The sequence below is a fragment of the Drosophila busckii genome, chromosome 3R (genome assembly GCF_011750605.1).
Source record: "Drosophila busckii strain San Diego stock center, stock number 13000-0081.31 chromosome 3R, ASM1175060v1, whole genome shotgun sequence".
Lineage (NCBI taxonomy): Eukaryota > Metazoa > Arthropoda > Insecta > Diptera > Drosophilidae > Drosophila > Drosophila busckii.
In genome coordinates, this window is record NC_046607.1 from 18,011,020 (window position 1) to 18,025,762 (window position 14,743).

Genomic DNA, 14,743 nt, shown 5'->3' on the forward strand with positions numbered 1-14,743 from the left:
TGCAGCTAAGCTTTCGGCTGTCTGCTTAGAGCTGGTGGCCACTTTCTGTTTTTGTTTTTGTTATTGTTTTTTGCTGCAGGGGAGTAGCTAGGTGGGCTATAAAGCAAGCACTTTTAGTTTGTTGAACTGTGACCGAGACCACTGACTGACTGCCTGCCTTCCTTTAATTTGTTGCTGTGGGTACTACAGCTTTCTATACTAAGCTTCAAAGAAGAAATACGCAGAACACAAAATATTTACATTTTGCTGTCAACGCAACAGTTGTGAGTTATTTCATTGTGCACTGAATATAATGAAAAATTCTTTATAAACATCAACAATTAAATGACATTTCATACGTCACTTGGCTGCTGGCAGCTCAGCGCTCAACGCAATATTATTCCTCTCTATTGCAGCAGAATTTAAAAATCTGTTTAAGCATGGCTTAATTTTGTGGCAATCGAAACTTTTTGAATTGCTTTTTAATTAAAATTTGCAGCGCTGAAAACTGCGCAACAAAATATTTATTGATACGCACACTTGGACACTTCCATTGTCTATCATGGTTGAGTTGCCAAACTAGCAAACAACAAAACTCAGCTCTATATATTTTTTTTATAAAACTTGTTTTAATTGTCTGCCTTGTATAAATTCCATTGTGAATTTTAAAAAGTTGAACAACAACAAACATGAAAAAAAAGAACGGCGAACAAAACATTTTTTGTATGTAGATAAGAACCATACAACATATGCTAGTGTGTGTTTAGTTATTAATCTAGCCGGTGCTTGTGTTAAATAAATAAAACTGAGCGTATGCCTCTGCTGATTAATAAATGTCAATAGCTAGATGATTGATTAACTTTCGGATTATCGCACTCTGATAAAGTGCACTTACAATGGCAAGTTCTCTATATATTGAGTGCATGATAGATTGACGCTCTTTGCGAAACAAAATGCCAAAATTGTGTTCAAGTCAAACGTATGAAACAAGCCCAATCAGTTTGTCTTTTCTTTCAGTCAAACGCCACAGAATTGGCCAAGTGAAAGGCACCGCACCACAAGCGAACGTTGAAAGCAAAATGTGCTTGAGTGCGCCTCAGCTCGGCTAAGAGAAAAATTTAAAGCTTAAATTGGGTAAAGAAAACACTGCGGCTGCTTTGAGTTGAAGAATTTCGGTTTATTTATGTTTATTTACTTGTTGAACTCTTAACGTTTAATTTATGCCTGCAGTTCGGCTCACTGCCCAGCGTATTAACTTGGCTTTATGCTTGGCATAAATCGTCTGCGTCTGACAATGTCATTTTTTATAGCCAATAAGGATACACAAACAACAACAAAAAAAAAAAGAAGCACAATGTACGCATCAATCTAATACTAACTACAAATACTTGCAATTTTTGTAACATAACTAAACTAATCCTTGCACTTACTTACTCCAGTCCAGCGTCTATCACAGCGACTTGGGCGTGGCATAGCCCAAAGCTTCCGCTGACTTGGCTGATTCATTGTTGTTGCTGCCGCTGCCGCCGCTGCTGCTGCTGTTGGCGCTGTGCGGCTTCTGTCGCTTTTTGCGCCAAGGGAACTTGCGCACTTCATTGCCACCATCCACGCTGTGGCACAGATCCGCTTCCGGCAGACTGCTGCTGCCACTAAAAGCTGGTGCTGCTGCTGTTGCATCATCGCGTCGACTGATAACACGCGTTAGCTTCAAGCGTGTGCTGGGCTGTGCTTCAGGCTCTGCTGGCGCTTCGGCTGCAGTTGTTAGCAGCAGCGCGCCATTGTTGGTGGCCAGCAGCGAGCGCTTAGCTCGCGCACTTCCATAATGGCATTGTGCATCTGGCAGCTCCTTGCCAGCGTCCAGCGAGGGAAGCCGCGACTGCAGCAGACGTTGCGGCAAGCGTCGCCCAGCGCTGCCAACTACATTGCTACCGCCGCCGCCAGCAACACCCAGGCTGCTGCTGTTAATTGTTGTGGTTGTGGTATTGGTGCGTATGCTGTCCTGCAGCGACAGCTGATGCGCATCGCGGCAGCGAAACTGCACCACTCGATAAGAACCATAAGGCTCCAGCGCATTGTTGTTCACACTGCAGCTGGCGGGCTGCATGCGCATGGAGCCGTGCAGGCGCATCAGAGCGCTGTAGTTGTGCTGATGGTACTGGCTCTGCTGATGACTCCTGGCCAGGCCAAACTGTCGCGTCAGCGTTATCTAAACGGGCATTAGTGTGTTGGAATTTGAGTTGACAGCTACTAGTAGCGGGTTAAGTGCTAAGGTTACCTTGAAAGCCTCGCGAAATTTATGGCTCATGATGTTGTAGAGCAGCGGATTAATGCAGGTGGATAGAAAGTAGAGCACGCCGGAGGTGTAATCAAGTATGCGGAAGTAATCGTTAAAGGCATCGCGACAGCGGCAGGCGTTTATCAGCGACACTCCATAGACTGCCATCAGGCGTTGCGCATGGAAGGGCGCCCAGCATAGGAAGAACGCAACGGCTACAGCTACTGCAAAGCGGGGGAAGGAGGAGGCAAAGAAGTAGGCGTGGTTAAGCTTGAGCAGCTGCTAACACAAGCAGGCGGCTGGTTTGATTAATAAGCTGCCGAAATCGCGTGCATGACTCACATGGCGCCCCCTCACATAAGAAACTTTGACACAGGTCTGCGTTTGATGTGCCACACAGTCTGCGTCTGGTAATTGCAAATTGAACGCTTTTGGCACAAAGTTTAGCCCAGTGCCATTGCTCCCATCAATCAAACCAACGCTCTGCCTCCCACTTACCTACCCAACATTCTGATGACGCGACTCTGCGCGTTGAGTCCTCGATGCGCATCGTACGCACGCCTAGGCAGCGATTGCAGCAGACGGCTGCGCTTCAGCTTCATGCCAATCAGCACATAAAGTACACAGATTGCCGTCATTGGACCGCAAAAAAAGATGAAGCCCGAGACTGCAAACACGTGCGCATAGAAATCGTTTTCCATCTGAGTGTGTGCATGTGTGTGTGTGTGTGTGTGTTGTTTACATTATTTAAGGCTACGGCCAACAAGTTAACATGGCTTACCGTGCAGGAGTAGCCATCATCCTGGTTAACCACCGAGAATTGCATGGCTTGTGGCAGCGCCAACAAAAATGCTGTCAACCAAATGGCAAATATGAACTTGATGGCACGTGATAGCTTGGACATGGTATGTTGCCTGAAAATAAAATGAGAGAGTGTGAATTAAAAGACTGCGGTATGCGTCGAGCAATTTGAAATTGAATTTGAATTCAATTGTGGACAGACGCTGATTCAATCAAATGCAAATTTGTATATAAAAGCAGCTATGGAATTTTAATTTCTCTTTGATGCTTGCTGCAATAAATACATTTGCTTATCTTTTATGATAGCTTTAGCGATTTTTATGACACTTTCAGTCCATAAATGCCAACAGTTTGAGTTGCGTTAATTGGATTAATTAGGCAGGCACATTAATGAACTTGTCTGCTTTTGTTTGTGACACTTACCGAAACGGATGGCAAATGGCAATATAACGCTCCACCGTAAACGCTGTGATAGTCAGCACTGTGGCATTGGCAGCCATTTCGGAGAGCACGCTCTCCAGTATACAGATGCCGTCCGTAAAGGGATACGCATTGGGACACCACAGGTTGTACAGCTCCTTGGGTATACCTGTTGACGAAACGCACATTAAGCATACGCAGCATGTGCTGGCGTTTAGGCTACCACTTGCCTGACAGCAGCAATATTAAATCCGAGACTGCCAAGTTGAATAAATAGAAATTCGTGGCCGTATGCATGAAATTGTTGCGCGAGATGACAATGCAGGTGATGAGATTGCCGAGCACGCCGGCCACAAGGATCAGCGCATAGCAAACAGTCAAAATGCTGAGCAACATCAGGGAATCGGCTTGACTGCTGTCCCTAGTGGCTGCTGATGTTGTCGCCGTTGAGGTTGCTGCTACCGTTGCTGCTGTCGTTTGATTTGTAGCGTTTGTCAGCATATTTGAGAGACTCTCGGTCGTCATATTAAGCAGTTGAGCGACATGTGTTAGCAGTTTGTCACTTTGCCGCAGCAGCTGGCGTCGCTCTCAGCATCAGCTGGGCAACGCCTGAGTCATGAATGATTGATTGAGTCCATCATCATCGTCATCAACAACAGCAGCAGCGCCAGCAACGCCTTCGTTGTGTGCCAGCGTAAGGGTAAAGTCAATGCTTTGCATGCTGCCTGACAATTGTCAATTAATTGTGGGCGTGACACCACCCGCGCCACCCCTTAGCTGCACATGGCTGATAAGCACTCCAGACAGTTGCCAAAAAAAAAAATTCCGAAAAATCTGCTGTGCAGTCGCCTGTAAAGCCAACAAGAACAACAACATGGGCAAGTCATTAGACTCAAGTATGAATTTAAATTGAAAGCCCCACAAAATATGCCGCAGGGTCTGACATAATATTAACATGAAAGCATGCGCTTAAGCTAGGGTTATTCCTAAGAAAAAAAACAAAACTGCGTAATTGTCTGCGGAAAATTTTTCATAAAGTAACAGATACTTGTGGTCGTCCCTTTCATGAACTACGCACATTCTATTTATAGCAGTCAGTAGATATGTTTCCCTGCCAATAATAAATATACAACTCACTCACTTTGCCATCAAAAGTTTTCTTGATTGCGGGCTAAAAGTTTCTGCTTTATGTGAAAATTGATAGAAATGTTTACAAACTTGGTCAACGCTCAAATGGAGCATTAAGTACAGTGTGTGTTGCCTCCTTGTCTCGTCTGTGTGCGTGTGTGTGTGTGTGTGTCTGGGCTTGAGCCATGGCTTAAAGCACGACATACATGGAATGTTAAACGCTCGCGCACATCGAGTTCATAATTCACTCATTATTTCGTTGGCACGTTTGCAATATGCATACTTATGCTAAGCTAATCGCTGCCAATTTGCCTCGACCTCAATCCTTGGCTCAAGCCAACGGTTCTGCACTTTAAACTTTTGACGAAACTGCACAATGCCCACTTGGCATTTCAACTTGTGCTAAACTTTAAGGCCACAAAATGCTCCGAATTCATTTGCAGCGATACGTACTTTGTGCTTTATGTTGAGTGGTTTATTTTGAACAGTTTTTTACCCACATTAATTATGCATGATATCAAAATGATTGCTTGCCAACTTAATATGCTGCATAATTAATCAAATAAAGCCTTTTTACTAAGCACGCTTCAGTCAGCAGCACAAGTGTGGCTGCTTTTGTGTCAAATTAGTCTAATTAATCTGAACTAAAACAAAAATGAAAATAAATCCCAGGCCACAACGCAACATGCGTGTAGCTTTTAATCTACTTTAAAATTAGATACTTTTATTCAATTTGTATTAGTTAAAGAGTTCTCAAGCGTTAATGTTAGCTCGTTAGCTGCTCTGCGCTTTTGAAGTTTTCAGAAAAAACAAAAGCCGCAAATAAAGCTATATAAGAGTTAAGCACATAATGCCCTGTCAAGGACTTGCCAAATACGTGTGCGACCGAGCCGAGCAACCCGTACTAGTCTGCTTCAGTGCATACAAATTATGTAAACCTTTCATGGAATTAGGGATTGAGGTGAAGATAGCCCCAATGATCAGCCTATTGGTAATTGAAGAAATAATTGAGTTGCCAGTTCAGGTGTGAAATACGAGTAAAGAAGCAGGAAAAACCACAAGTCAGTCATTGGCTATAAGCAAACACGTTTATCTTAGTTTGGTTGTGCTTTAAAAAAAAATTAAGTTGAGCGCCGTGTCTGTGTAAATACCCGTTAGGTGAAAAGTCAAAGTGAAAATAGCACTTACAGTATTTCTGCGAAAAAAGCAAAAAACGTTGAAAGAAAGCTAAAAGTTCTAACGCCTTATTTGATTTGACGCTGCCTTTTGTAAGCGAACGCTTAGCAAACCCACGTTCTTTTAAGAAAATTTTCTGCTGACTTTTGCTCCGTTGTTGTCACAATTGCCTTTGTGGCACAGTTTGTTTGGGGTTAGTTAATTTTTATTTTTTAGCCACACAAAAGCCATTTGAATTACGTTATCTGGCCGCCAGTTAAACTGGCTAAAGTTACACACAAAATGCCTTTGCACACGCGCATAACTTGCTGTGAATTTTTAAATTTTTAGGCAAATATTTTTAAAACAATTCCCGCACGAGCCGCCGAGCTTGTCGAGACGCTAGGATGTTTCTGTTTTTGAAGTTCACAGGCAGCAACGCGCACTCACGTCCGACACAGCGCGAAGTCAATGTTAGACTAAAGTCTCTGGCGACAGCAACAAGACTGTTAACCTGGCATGGCCACTGTTAGGCGCTAGCAGCGCTGTTAAGTCTCCTGCTGGCAGAGCAAAGCCACTTTCACTCTCTGGCGCGCGCTCTCGTCTGCTTGGCAGCATTTGTACTAATTTCATTCATAAATTCATGCACTTTACCTTGACTTTGGCACCAAAAAAAGCAACGTTAGTTTCTTCGCGCACACACACACACACACACACAGGTAATGTAATTTGCCTTTTTGTCTTACATGTTGTATGAGTAATGTGGGGCGAGCTGCCATAAACGGTAACGCATTTGTGCAAATTGAATTTGAGTACATGTAAGTAGTAGTTGGCGCTTAAATGGAAATGGCTTAAGTGTCTACGGGAACGGACATTAGCAATTATTTTTAATATTTATGTGGCAACGGCGCCGCTCATCAATGCGTTCAACCAAATGATTTTGCCTGCTGCTAATGCTCTTGGCCATGCCAAAATCAGTGTCGGCTTTGTCTTGGCCTGCTCCCGAAATGACAAAAGCCAAATGTATTTGCGTTCGCAAGGATAACAGCAGCAGTTAAAACAACAACACATATACCACGCATTAATCATGCTCATGGCCAGCGGCTGTGCCGTGCTTTCAATTGCCAGCACTTGCGGCATCTAAAGCAGCTTAACATGTTGACTATTTTATGCGTTTTTTGCTGCCATAAATATTATCGTGCGCCATTTATAAACGTAATTGCTTCAGCTTGTTGAGCAAAATATTTAAATGACAAATTTAAATGCCATAAAAACGACAACTATTGAGCCGAGCCAAGCTGCCTAAGCAAACAGCAGCATTTATTATGCATGAACATCATAGAGCAATTTCCTAGCAATCTGTGCAGCATTATTATTAATGTAGCTCAAATAATCTGCAAGTTCGTAATCAGTTAGTGGACTCTGTATGTGTGTGTTTGTTTGTGTTTGCGGATTATTCATGAGAAATTCGTAGAATAATGTTTATAATTAAACACTTCTGACAAGCGCCTACACATTCAGCAAGCCTGACTCGACTTAATTGCGTATACGCCATCAACAACAACAGCAGCAGCAGCTTTATTGCAAATCGTCAGTGGTCAACTGATTAGCATAATGTCTTCTTTTTTATTTCGGCTCACATGTGTGTGCCTCCCCACTGAGCTGCTCCCCAAAAGGGTCGACCACAAGAACAGCAGGCTCGCCCAACTGTGGCAAACGCTTAGCCTGATTTACGAGTTCAATGCGTCGAGCGCTAATGATGCTAAGGTCTGAGTGTCAAATGGTTTTAAATGATTTTTTAAGCGCTCTTAAATGAGCCAAGTAATTGGTGCCGAGCATTTAAGTTTAATTGAATTGCAGCTGCTTGGTAGTCAAGTAGGCAACTTCAAATTACTCATACGCCACGTTGCTTGTAGTTTTTATGTGCACTGTGCGCCTTTAAGTGTTATGTTTGGCCTTTCAAGCAAATGGACTCTTGTAGTTTTACAAGATTGAAGTGAAATGCTTGTAAATAAAGTTTCGTGCTGAGTGTGCAAGTCAACAACAAATTAGACAAGCTCCAAGCTCCAAGTGCAAATCGTTTGATTTTGTATATTGACCACATAAATTGGCATATTTATTGTAAATTTGCTGTAAGCACGCGATGAACTCAAAGCGTAGATGAAATATGTTTACGAAAATATCTTTAAGAGCTTAAACGAAAAATGCAATTAGCTAAGCATAAAATTCAGAAAATAAGCAAAAAGCTGACGATGACTTGTTGCCGCGTGCGTTATGCTCATAAATCGAAAACAAGCCAAAATGTAAAAGAAGAATTCAATTGAAATGGGCAACGAAGTTAAGCGATAGCCGAAGCAGCCATACGCTGTCTTTAATTTATGTTTTTAATAAAATAGCTGCTGCATTTGTTTATGCGCATATTGCTTTTGATATTTTTCTTTGCTTTTGCATTGGCTGCAAGCTGTAGCTGATCGAACCGTCGTCAATCAGCAGTGAACGGGTTGGTCGAACTGCAAATGACTTTTGGCCCTGTTCTGACTTGTCTTGAGTTGAGTTGAGTTAACTTGGCTTTGCAATAAAACTAAATGAATTGGAAACTTGCACAAAAAAATGAATTCAAGTAAACTGCTGACAGCAAATGACGGCGACAATGGCGAAACTTCCAAATGCCAAAGCGGCAAACGTATGTGTACTATATCGAGCAGGCGTCTCCTTTTGCTGATGTCATGCCTCATGTTCATAAAGAAAACAAAATGAATTCTTGCACTTAGCAGCAGGCGAAAAGTTGAGCAAAACTTGAAAATTGAAAGACGAATGCTGACAGTCAATGATATGATTGCCATTTGTCTCTCTCGCTATGAGCGCCTGATGTGTGTGTGTGTGTGTGTGTGTGTGAAAGGTTCGTTGGCACGTGCTGCCTGTTTGGCTGGTCTTTGAAAAGGATACACTGCCAGCTGTCTCACATTTTTATGCTACTATTTGTTTGTTTGTTTAGGGTTTTGTTTTGATTTGCTGCCAAAACTTGATATTTACATAAAGATTGTGAACTGCTGTACAAGCAATAAATTTGATTTATTCTCTTACATTTTCTATTTTATTTTCCTGCTTGTTAGTTGTGCGGCAAACAAATTAAAAAGCTTGCAATGTTTACGAGCTGCTAACATTAAAACTAACACCCCATGGACTCGTAAAAGCCACAACCAGCAATTGCTGTTGGCCAACTTCAGAAAATCATAGCCGCACTTATGCGACTTTATAAAGTGTTTGTTGAGTTGCATTTAATTGAGTGCATGTCGCAAAGGACATCATTTGCATTAGCCTTGATGTCGCGGCTGCCATAATCATCGAGCCGTTAGCCAATGCTCGGCAACACTAAACAAGATTAAGTGCATGCCACTTACAACTTACCACTTACCACAAAAGCCACAAATATTTGCATTTTTATTTCATGCCAGCGGCAGCTTCTTGGCAGAAGTCTCCAAAACAGCAACCGGTAGTTCTCAGCAGCGCTGCTGCTGCGTAGCGTCCGCTGTTGCGTCGCTGTTAGTGGCCCAAAGATGCTGGCCCCCAAAAACAAACTTAGTCGCTGTTAAACGGATGCTGCGGCCGGTTGTTGTCGCGCTCGCAAGCCGACGCGTCGTATACGCAACGTACATTTTGAAAACACAACTAATACGCGCAGCAAAGCAAAACAAAACGTTTGTGTGAGTGTCTGACAATTATTAAAGCACATTTAACGCAGTTTATTAAACTGTCGCCAAAGTTCTTAAAACAAAGTGCAATGCACGACTTGAAACTGAACACACACAATAAAAGTAAAAAAAAAAATAAGAAAGCAAAACAGTTGAAAGCTACAATAAAATACAATACAGAGTGCCAGGCAGTGAGCTGAATGCTGAATGCCGAATGCCGAATGCATAAAAATTAAATTAAACGTGTTTTAAATGCATAAGCGTAAGCGGCTGATTAGCAAAAAAAATATAATTAATTAGCCTGAAGCCGAAGTGACAAGTGTAAAAACAAAAGAAAATACTGCCAGTGCGTGTGTATCTCTATGTGTGTGTGTGTGGGTGTATTAGTGCGATATTAAATCAGTGCAAGCACTAATCGCTATTTCGTATGCAAATCTAGATTTGCCCAAAAAAGTAATCTATAAAGATATATGCACACACACAGGCACACACACACACACACATGCATTATAATAATAATAAAATCCAATCAAATGCCATACAAAAATAAAACGCAAAGAACACTCGATACATTTTATGGTCTGACTGCTAAACATAAGTTTTGATTGCGAAGCGTGTTTTCAATTTTAATATTTGCTTATTGCGTTCTATTCGCTCCCCCCCGCATGCCCATGTTAATATAAATACTAATAGCTGGCCGAAAAACCGAAAAAATACAACAACAAACTGCTGACACAAATAATATTACTTAGTTAATGAAACACACACAAAGCGAGAGCGCAGGCAACAACAAAAACCAGTTTGCTTCAAATGTTACTAAACAAATCGGCAACATTCTTGAAATGCGCATAAATTGTATACATTTTTATGGCATAACATATTTGTTATTGTGCCTTGCTTTTTTTAACTAAATATATAGATAGTATTCCCTTTGTTGCTCTCTGTTATTTATTTAAATAATAACAATTCGAGCGCTCTAGCTCTCTGAATCTGAATCATTTGCATGTATAATAAACATATGTTCAGTCCCCAATGCTCTTAAAGTCGCATCCTTTCACTCTCTCCCTCTCCCTCTCTTTCTCTTGTGCACTTGCGCTCTCTGTCTGACTAGCTGTCAGAATGTATTAAAATTTAAGAAAAAATTTACAATTAAATGTCGTTTATGCGAACAGCTTTATAGATAATGTTTTATTCATCGATCCAAGTCTTCGGATAACACGCATACGTGTGAGTTAACGCAAAATTAATGCGTAAACTTTACACATTATGAAAACATTACACGGGAAAAATATTATAAATACAGTAGACACGCTCGAGCAAACGCAAAAGCTGCTTAAAATTTAATATGCTGCAACTTAAACAAATGCCATAATTCCTTTCACGATCGTTTGTTTCTTTATAAACACAGATATAAATTCAATTGCATATGTGCAGCAAAACAGCATTTATAATTTAAATAAATGTTCAATTAATTATGCAAGTCATAGCTTTACTTTATTTATATAAATTAGTTTGAATTTAAGTCCTACAGCTGCAAAATAATTCAATTTAGCTGTTAGCCCATTACAGCCAGCCAACTAATTGGCCAATTAAATGAGCTTTTAGCCAACTACTCACACACAGACACACGCAAACAAACATCTACACACATGACAACAACAATGCTGGCCATAAACACAACAACTGAACGCGTTGGCATGGGCACGCCCTATTTATCCGATCTGCACGTGTTGCAAAATGAAAGATTTTTCATGAATTTAACACAAATGCTCAACATATCAGCGGACAATCTGACGAGCCTGCTGCAGGGAATTGGCACGCAGAATCTGCTGGACACACAGCCACAGCCCACAATGGGCACGCACATGGGTCTGCTGGCGACGCTTAGCGTGGGCTATGCGCTCATCTTTGTGGCCGGCGTGCTGGGCAATCTAATCACCTGCATTGTCATCTCGCGCAACAATTTCATGCACACAGCCACAAATTTCTATCTATTCAACTTGGCCATCTCGGATCTCATACTGCTCTGCTCGGGTGCGTTTTGCTGGCGGCTACAGTAGACAGACAGAAAACATTTACTAACGCTTATGTTGCAGGCATGCCACAGGATCTGTATAATTTGTGGCATCCGGCCAATTATCCCTTCTCCGAGGGCATTTGCATATTGGAGAGCGTGCTCTCAGAGACAGCAGCCAATGCGACAGTGCTGACCATTACCTCGTTTACCGTGGAGCGTTACATTGCCATTTGCCATCCGTTCAGGTGAGTGCGCTTTGGGGCGCATTGGCCTTGCAAGGCCACGACGTTGACTTGATTTGATGGCAGTTCCCCATAGGCAACATACCATGTCGAAGCTATCGCGTGCCATCAAGTTCATCTTTGCCATCTGGATAGCTGCGCTGCTGCTGGCCTTGCCCCAGGCCATACAGTTCTCGGTGGTGATGCAGGACACGGCTGTGGGACCTGGCAGCGCCTGTACGGTAAGCAATTAAATCTTAATTGATTTCATTTAATATAAGCGCATTAACTTACACAAAGCTTTTAAAAATAATTTGCAATTCATTGTTTTGGTTTCTCAGAATTTCGTCACATACGCTTTGGCAGTTTAAAAATAAACAAAGAGCGTATTGTGGATTAAACAAAAGAAAGAAGCCTACAATTTTATTTGCTGATAGACAATGCAAATTTTATCTAATGATTTAATTAACAGCGGCAGATATGCAAAACCTAACTCGATTGAATTGTATTATGTTTATTAAGTTGTATTAAGTATTAGATATTTTTGATAGATAATATGGAAATTGATTTCTGGTACTTACATCTTTAAGTATCAGCCTCGTTCCCAAGTGTATTTCACAGCCGAATGGCTTTGACTTATGCGTTGGCGCTTGTTTGTTTTTTGCACGAAATTAAGCATACGCCAGATTGTCAGATTGTCAACTCATTAAAAGTGTCTATTGTTGTTGCTTGTTTTTCCGCACAGATGAAAAATGATTTTTTTGCGCATGTTTTTGCCGTATCCGGGTTTATATTCTTTGGCGGACCCATGACTGCGATCTGTGTGCTTTACGTGCTAATTGGCATAAAGCTGAAACGAAGTCGCCTATTGCAAGCGTTGCCTAGACGCAGCTACGATGTCAATGTGAATCGCGGCATCAGCGCCCAAACTCGGGTCATACGCATGCTGGGTAAGCCCCCCTGGCCCTGGCCAGTCGCCAATACCAATTATAATTGCTGTCCCTTTGTAGTGGCCGTCGCAGTGGCCTTTTTCATTTGCTGGGCGCCATTTCATGCGCAGCGCTTAATGGCGGTCTATGGCTCGACGGCGGGCATTGAGTCGGAATGGTTCAACGATATCTTCAATATACTCAACTATACATCCGGCGTGCTCTACTTTCTCTCCACCTGCATCAATCCGCTGCTGTACAACATTATGAGTCACAAATTTCGCGAGGCGTTCAAGGTGAGTGTCTCTCGAATGTGGCCCAAGGGGCATGTCTAACATTTTGATGGTTCACAGGTGACACTGGCGCGGCACTTTGGCCTCTCTGCCAAGAGTCAAGGCCACGGACTGCCGCACACCTACAGCGCCCTGCGTCGCAATCCAACAGGCTCGATGCGTCTGCATACAGTAAGTACACGCTAAGCTGCCAATTGACAGCAATTGTTCAAGTCTCAGCGTCATCTCTGTTTGCAGGACAGCGTACGCACCACCACGACGATGACTACGCTGAATGGCAGCAGCAATGGAAATGCTGGCGCTGGCAGTCGTGGCTCGCAACGCACCTTGCTGAGCACACAGAGTCGCAGCAGACTGGATATGCTGGCTACGCGTGCTGCTGCTGCGGAGTGCTCCATGGCAACGGCAACGGCGCCGCCACATCGCGTGCTGCAGACGCAAATATCGCAGTTATCGTCGGTGGGTGATGCGCACTCGCTGCTGGAGGTGGAGCAGCAGCAGCAGTGGCCAGAGGATCAATACGAGCTGGGTATGCGTCACAAGTCGTTATCTCAGGCTGGCATGGCGGCCATTGATGAGCTCAGCTGTCAGTCCAGCGTCCTGCCCAGTCGCTCGCGTCTGAAGCTGACGCGCATCAGGCGCCAGTCGGAGCAGGAGTCTAGTGCGAGCAGCGATGCTACATCCGGCAAAGTGCGCAAGGCAAAGGCCAAAACACTTGCGTTGAAGGGTCTGCGCTCTAAATTGCATTGGCGTGGCAAGCCAAGAGTGTGTGGCGTGGCAGCAACAGCAACAGCAGCAGCAGCTGATAGCGTTAATGTTGCTGATGATGATGACCACAAGCCGCAGTCAAGTGCGACTGGCATTGCAAAGGAAAAAGGCGTTTATTGAATGACATTCAAGTGTGCGTCGTCCATTCCAGGCAGCGAGCGAGGGGAGGGACCTTAAGAACAGGTACATAACTGTGATAAGAGCAGCAGCGACTCGGCAGCGCAAACAATTCCAATAGCAAGTGGCTGGCTAATTGCTTAGCTACTGCAATTCCTAGCAAGTACTTAGTTCCAATTACTCAACATATATGTATTTCAATTAAAGCCACTCAAGACTCAGTCAAACAATAAAGAATAAATAAAAATTTAATTCTAGATTTAACTTGTAGCCAAATCATAATCCCTTTGCAATTAAGATGTCTATCGCAGTTCTTTGGTCTAGACGACACAGAGGGCTTAGCTGCTAGCCATTGTATAACTGTAAATGTTTAGCCATTTTTTTTCACAAATGTTCGTTAGTATGTGTGTGTGTTTGCATGTCTGTGTGCGCTTGACTAATTACAACAAGTGCAAGTGTAATTAGAAGCAGCGCAACCAAAACTTGAATCGCACTCAATTAACATTAGTTAAGACGCGAGCCATTAAACGGGCGCTGCAATTAAGTCAATGCAGCAACCCTTAAAGCCATCGTTAATGTTGAATTTTACTATTTACTGAATGTGTATTAAATTGTTCGAACAAATAAATATGAATACATAAAAACTTATATGCCGCATTTATTATCGTTTGCTGGGTATTGCAAGTAGCAGCTGTGCAGTTGTTCTGGCGCTTTTCAGTTTTAATTGCCGCGAGCGAAATTCATTAGGCGACCTAAGCTTAATTTTGTGGCTAAGCACACGTTGTAACAAAATGAATCTATGCGAATTCATAAAGTGCAGCATGTGCTTAAAAACTTGTAAAGCACTAACCACACGTCACATACACACACAAGCGCGCTTGTGTAATTTGCTAAAATGGGTGCGCAATTTATATGCGCCAGCTGCCATTTTAAAATGTTGCATCAAAA

The 14,743-nt window shown here is 42.7% G+C and overlaps 2 protein-coding genes across 10 annotated transcripts; one reads left to right on the plus strand and one right to left on the minus strand.

Moving 5' to 3' along the window:
• Nucleotides 1–1,178: 1,178 nt before the first annotated feature.
• LOC108601391 (prolactin-releasing peptide receptor) lies at nucleotides 1,179–9,197 on the minus strand. The gene is made up of 7 exons (XM_017989290.1): nucleotides 9,167–9,197; nucleotides 3,706–4,062; nucleotides 3,479–3,644; nucleotides 3,036–3,168; nucleotides 2,757–2,955; nucleotides 2,255–2,478; nucleotides 1,179–2,185 (listed from the first exon to the last, which is right to left on the minus strand). Exons 1-7 carry the CDS (start codon nucleotides 9,195–9,197, stop codon nucleotides 1,430–1,432), a joined length of 1,866 nt encoding a protein of 621 aa, XP_017844779.1. The 3' UTR covers nucleotides 1,179–1,429.
• A 157-nt stretch (nucleotides 9,198–9,354) lies between these two features.
• LOC108603743 (neurotensin receptor type 1) lies at nucleotides 9,355–14,361 on the plus strand. 9 transcript variants are annotated; one of them, XM_017992807.1, is made up of 8 exons: nucleotides 9,355–9,462; nucleotides 10,962–11,484; nucleotides 11,547–11,712; nucleotides 11,786–11,930; nucleotides 12,434–12,638; nucleotides 12,699–12,913; nucleotides 12,971–13,081; nucleotides 13,148–14,361. In XM_017992807.1, the coding sequence occupies exons 2-8, from the start codon at nucleotides 11,100–11,102 to the stop codon at nucleotides 13,796–13,798; spliced, it is 1,878 nt and encodes a 625-aa protein (XP_017848296.1). In that variant the 5' UTR covers nucleotides 9,355–9,462; nucleotides 10,962–11,099; the 3' UTR covers nucleotides 13,799–14,361. The 9 variants fall into 9 exon arrangements, with proteins under 9 accessions (XP_017848296.1, XP_017848297.1, XP_017848300.1 ...); XM_017992808.1 differs by having other exon boundaries at nucleotides 10,974–11,484; XM_017992811.1 differs by having other exon boundaries at nucleotides 11,003–11,484.
• Nucleotides 14,362–14,743: the final 382 nt, after the last annotated feature.

Excerpts from the sequence above, each read along its gene's own strand:
- LOC108601391 (XM_017989290.1), bottom strand. The coding sequence starts at position 9,197 with ATGCAAATATTTGTGGCTTTTGTGGTAAGTG. Across the intron at positions 3,169-3,478 it reads GCCATTTGCCATCCGTTTCG|GCAACATACCATGTCCAAGC; the intron begins GTAAGTGTCACA and ends TTTTATTTTCAG. Across the intron at positions 2,479-2,756 it reads TCGCGTCATCAGAATGTTGG|TAGCTGTAGCCGTTGCGTTC; the intron begins GTAGGTAAGTGG and ends CCCGCTTTGCAG.
- LOC108603743 (XM_017992807.1), top strand. The coding sequence starts at position 11,100 with ATGACAACAACAATGCTGGCCATAAACACAACAACTGAACGCGTTGGC. Across the intron at positions 11,713-11,785 it reads GCCATTTGCCATCCGTTCAG|GCAACATACCATGTCGAAGC; the intron begins GTGAGTGCGCTT and ends AGTTCCCCATAG. Across the intron at positions 12,914-12,970 it reads AATTTCGCGAGGCGTTCAAG|GTGACACTGGCGCGGCACTT; the intron begins GTGAGTGTCTCT and ends GATGGTTCACAG.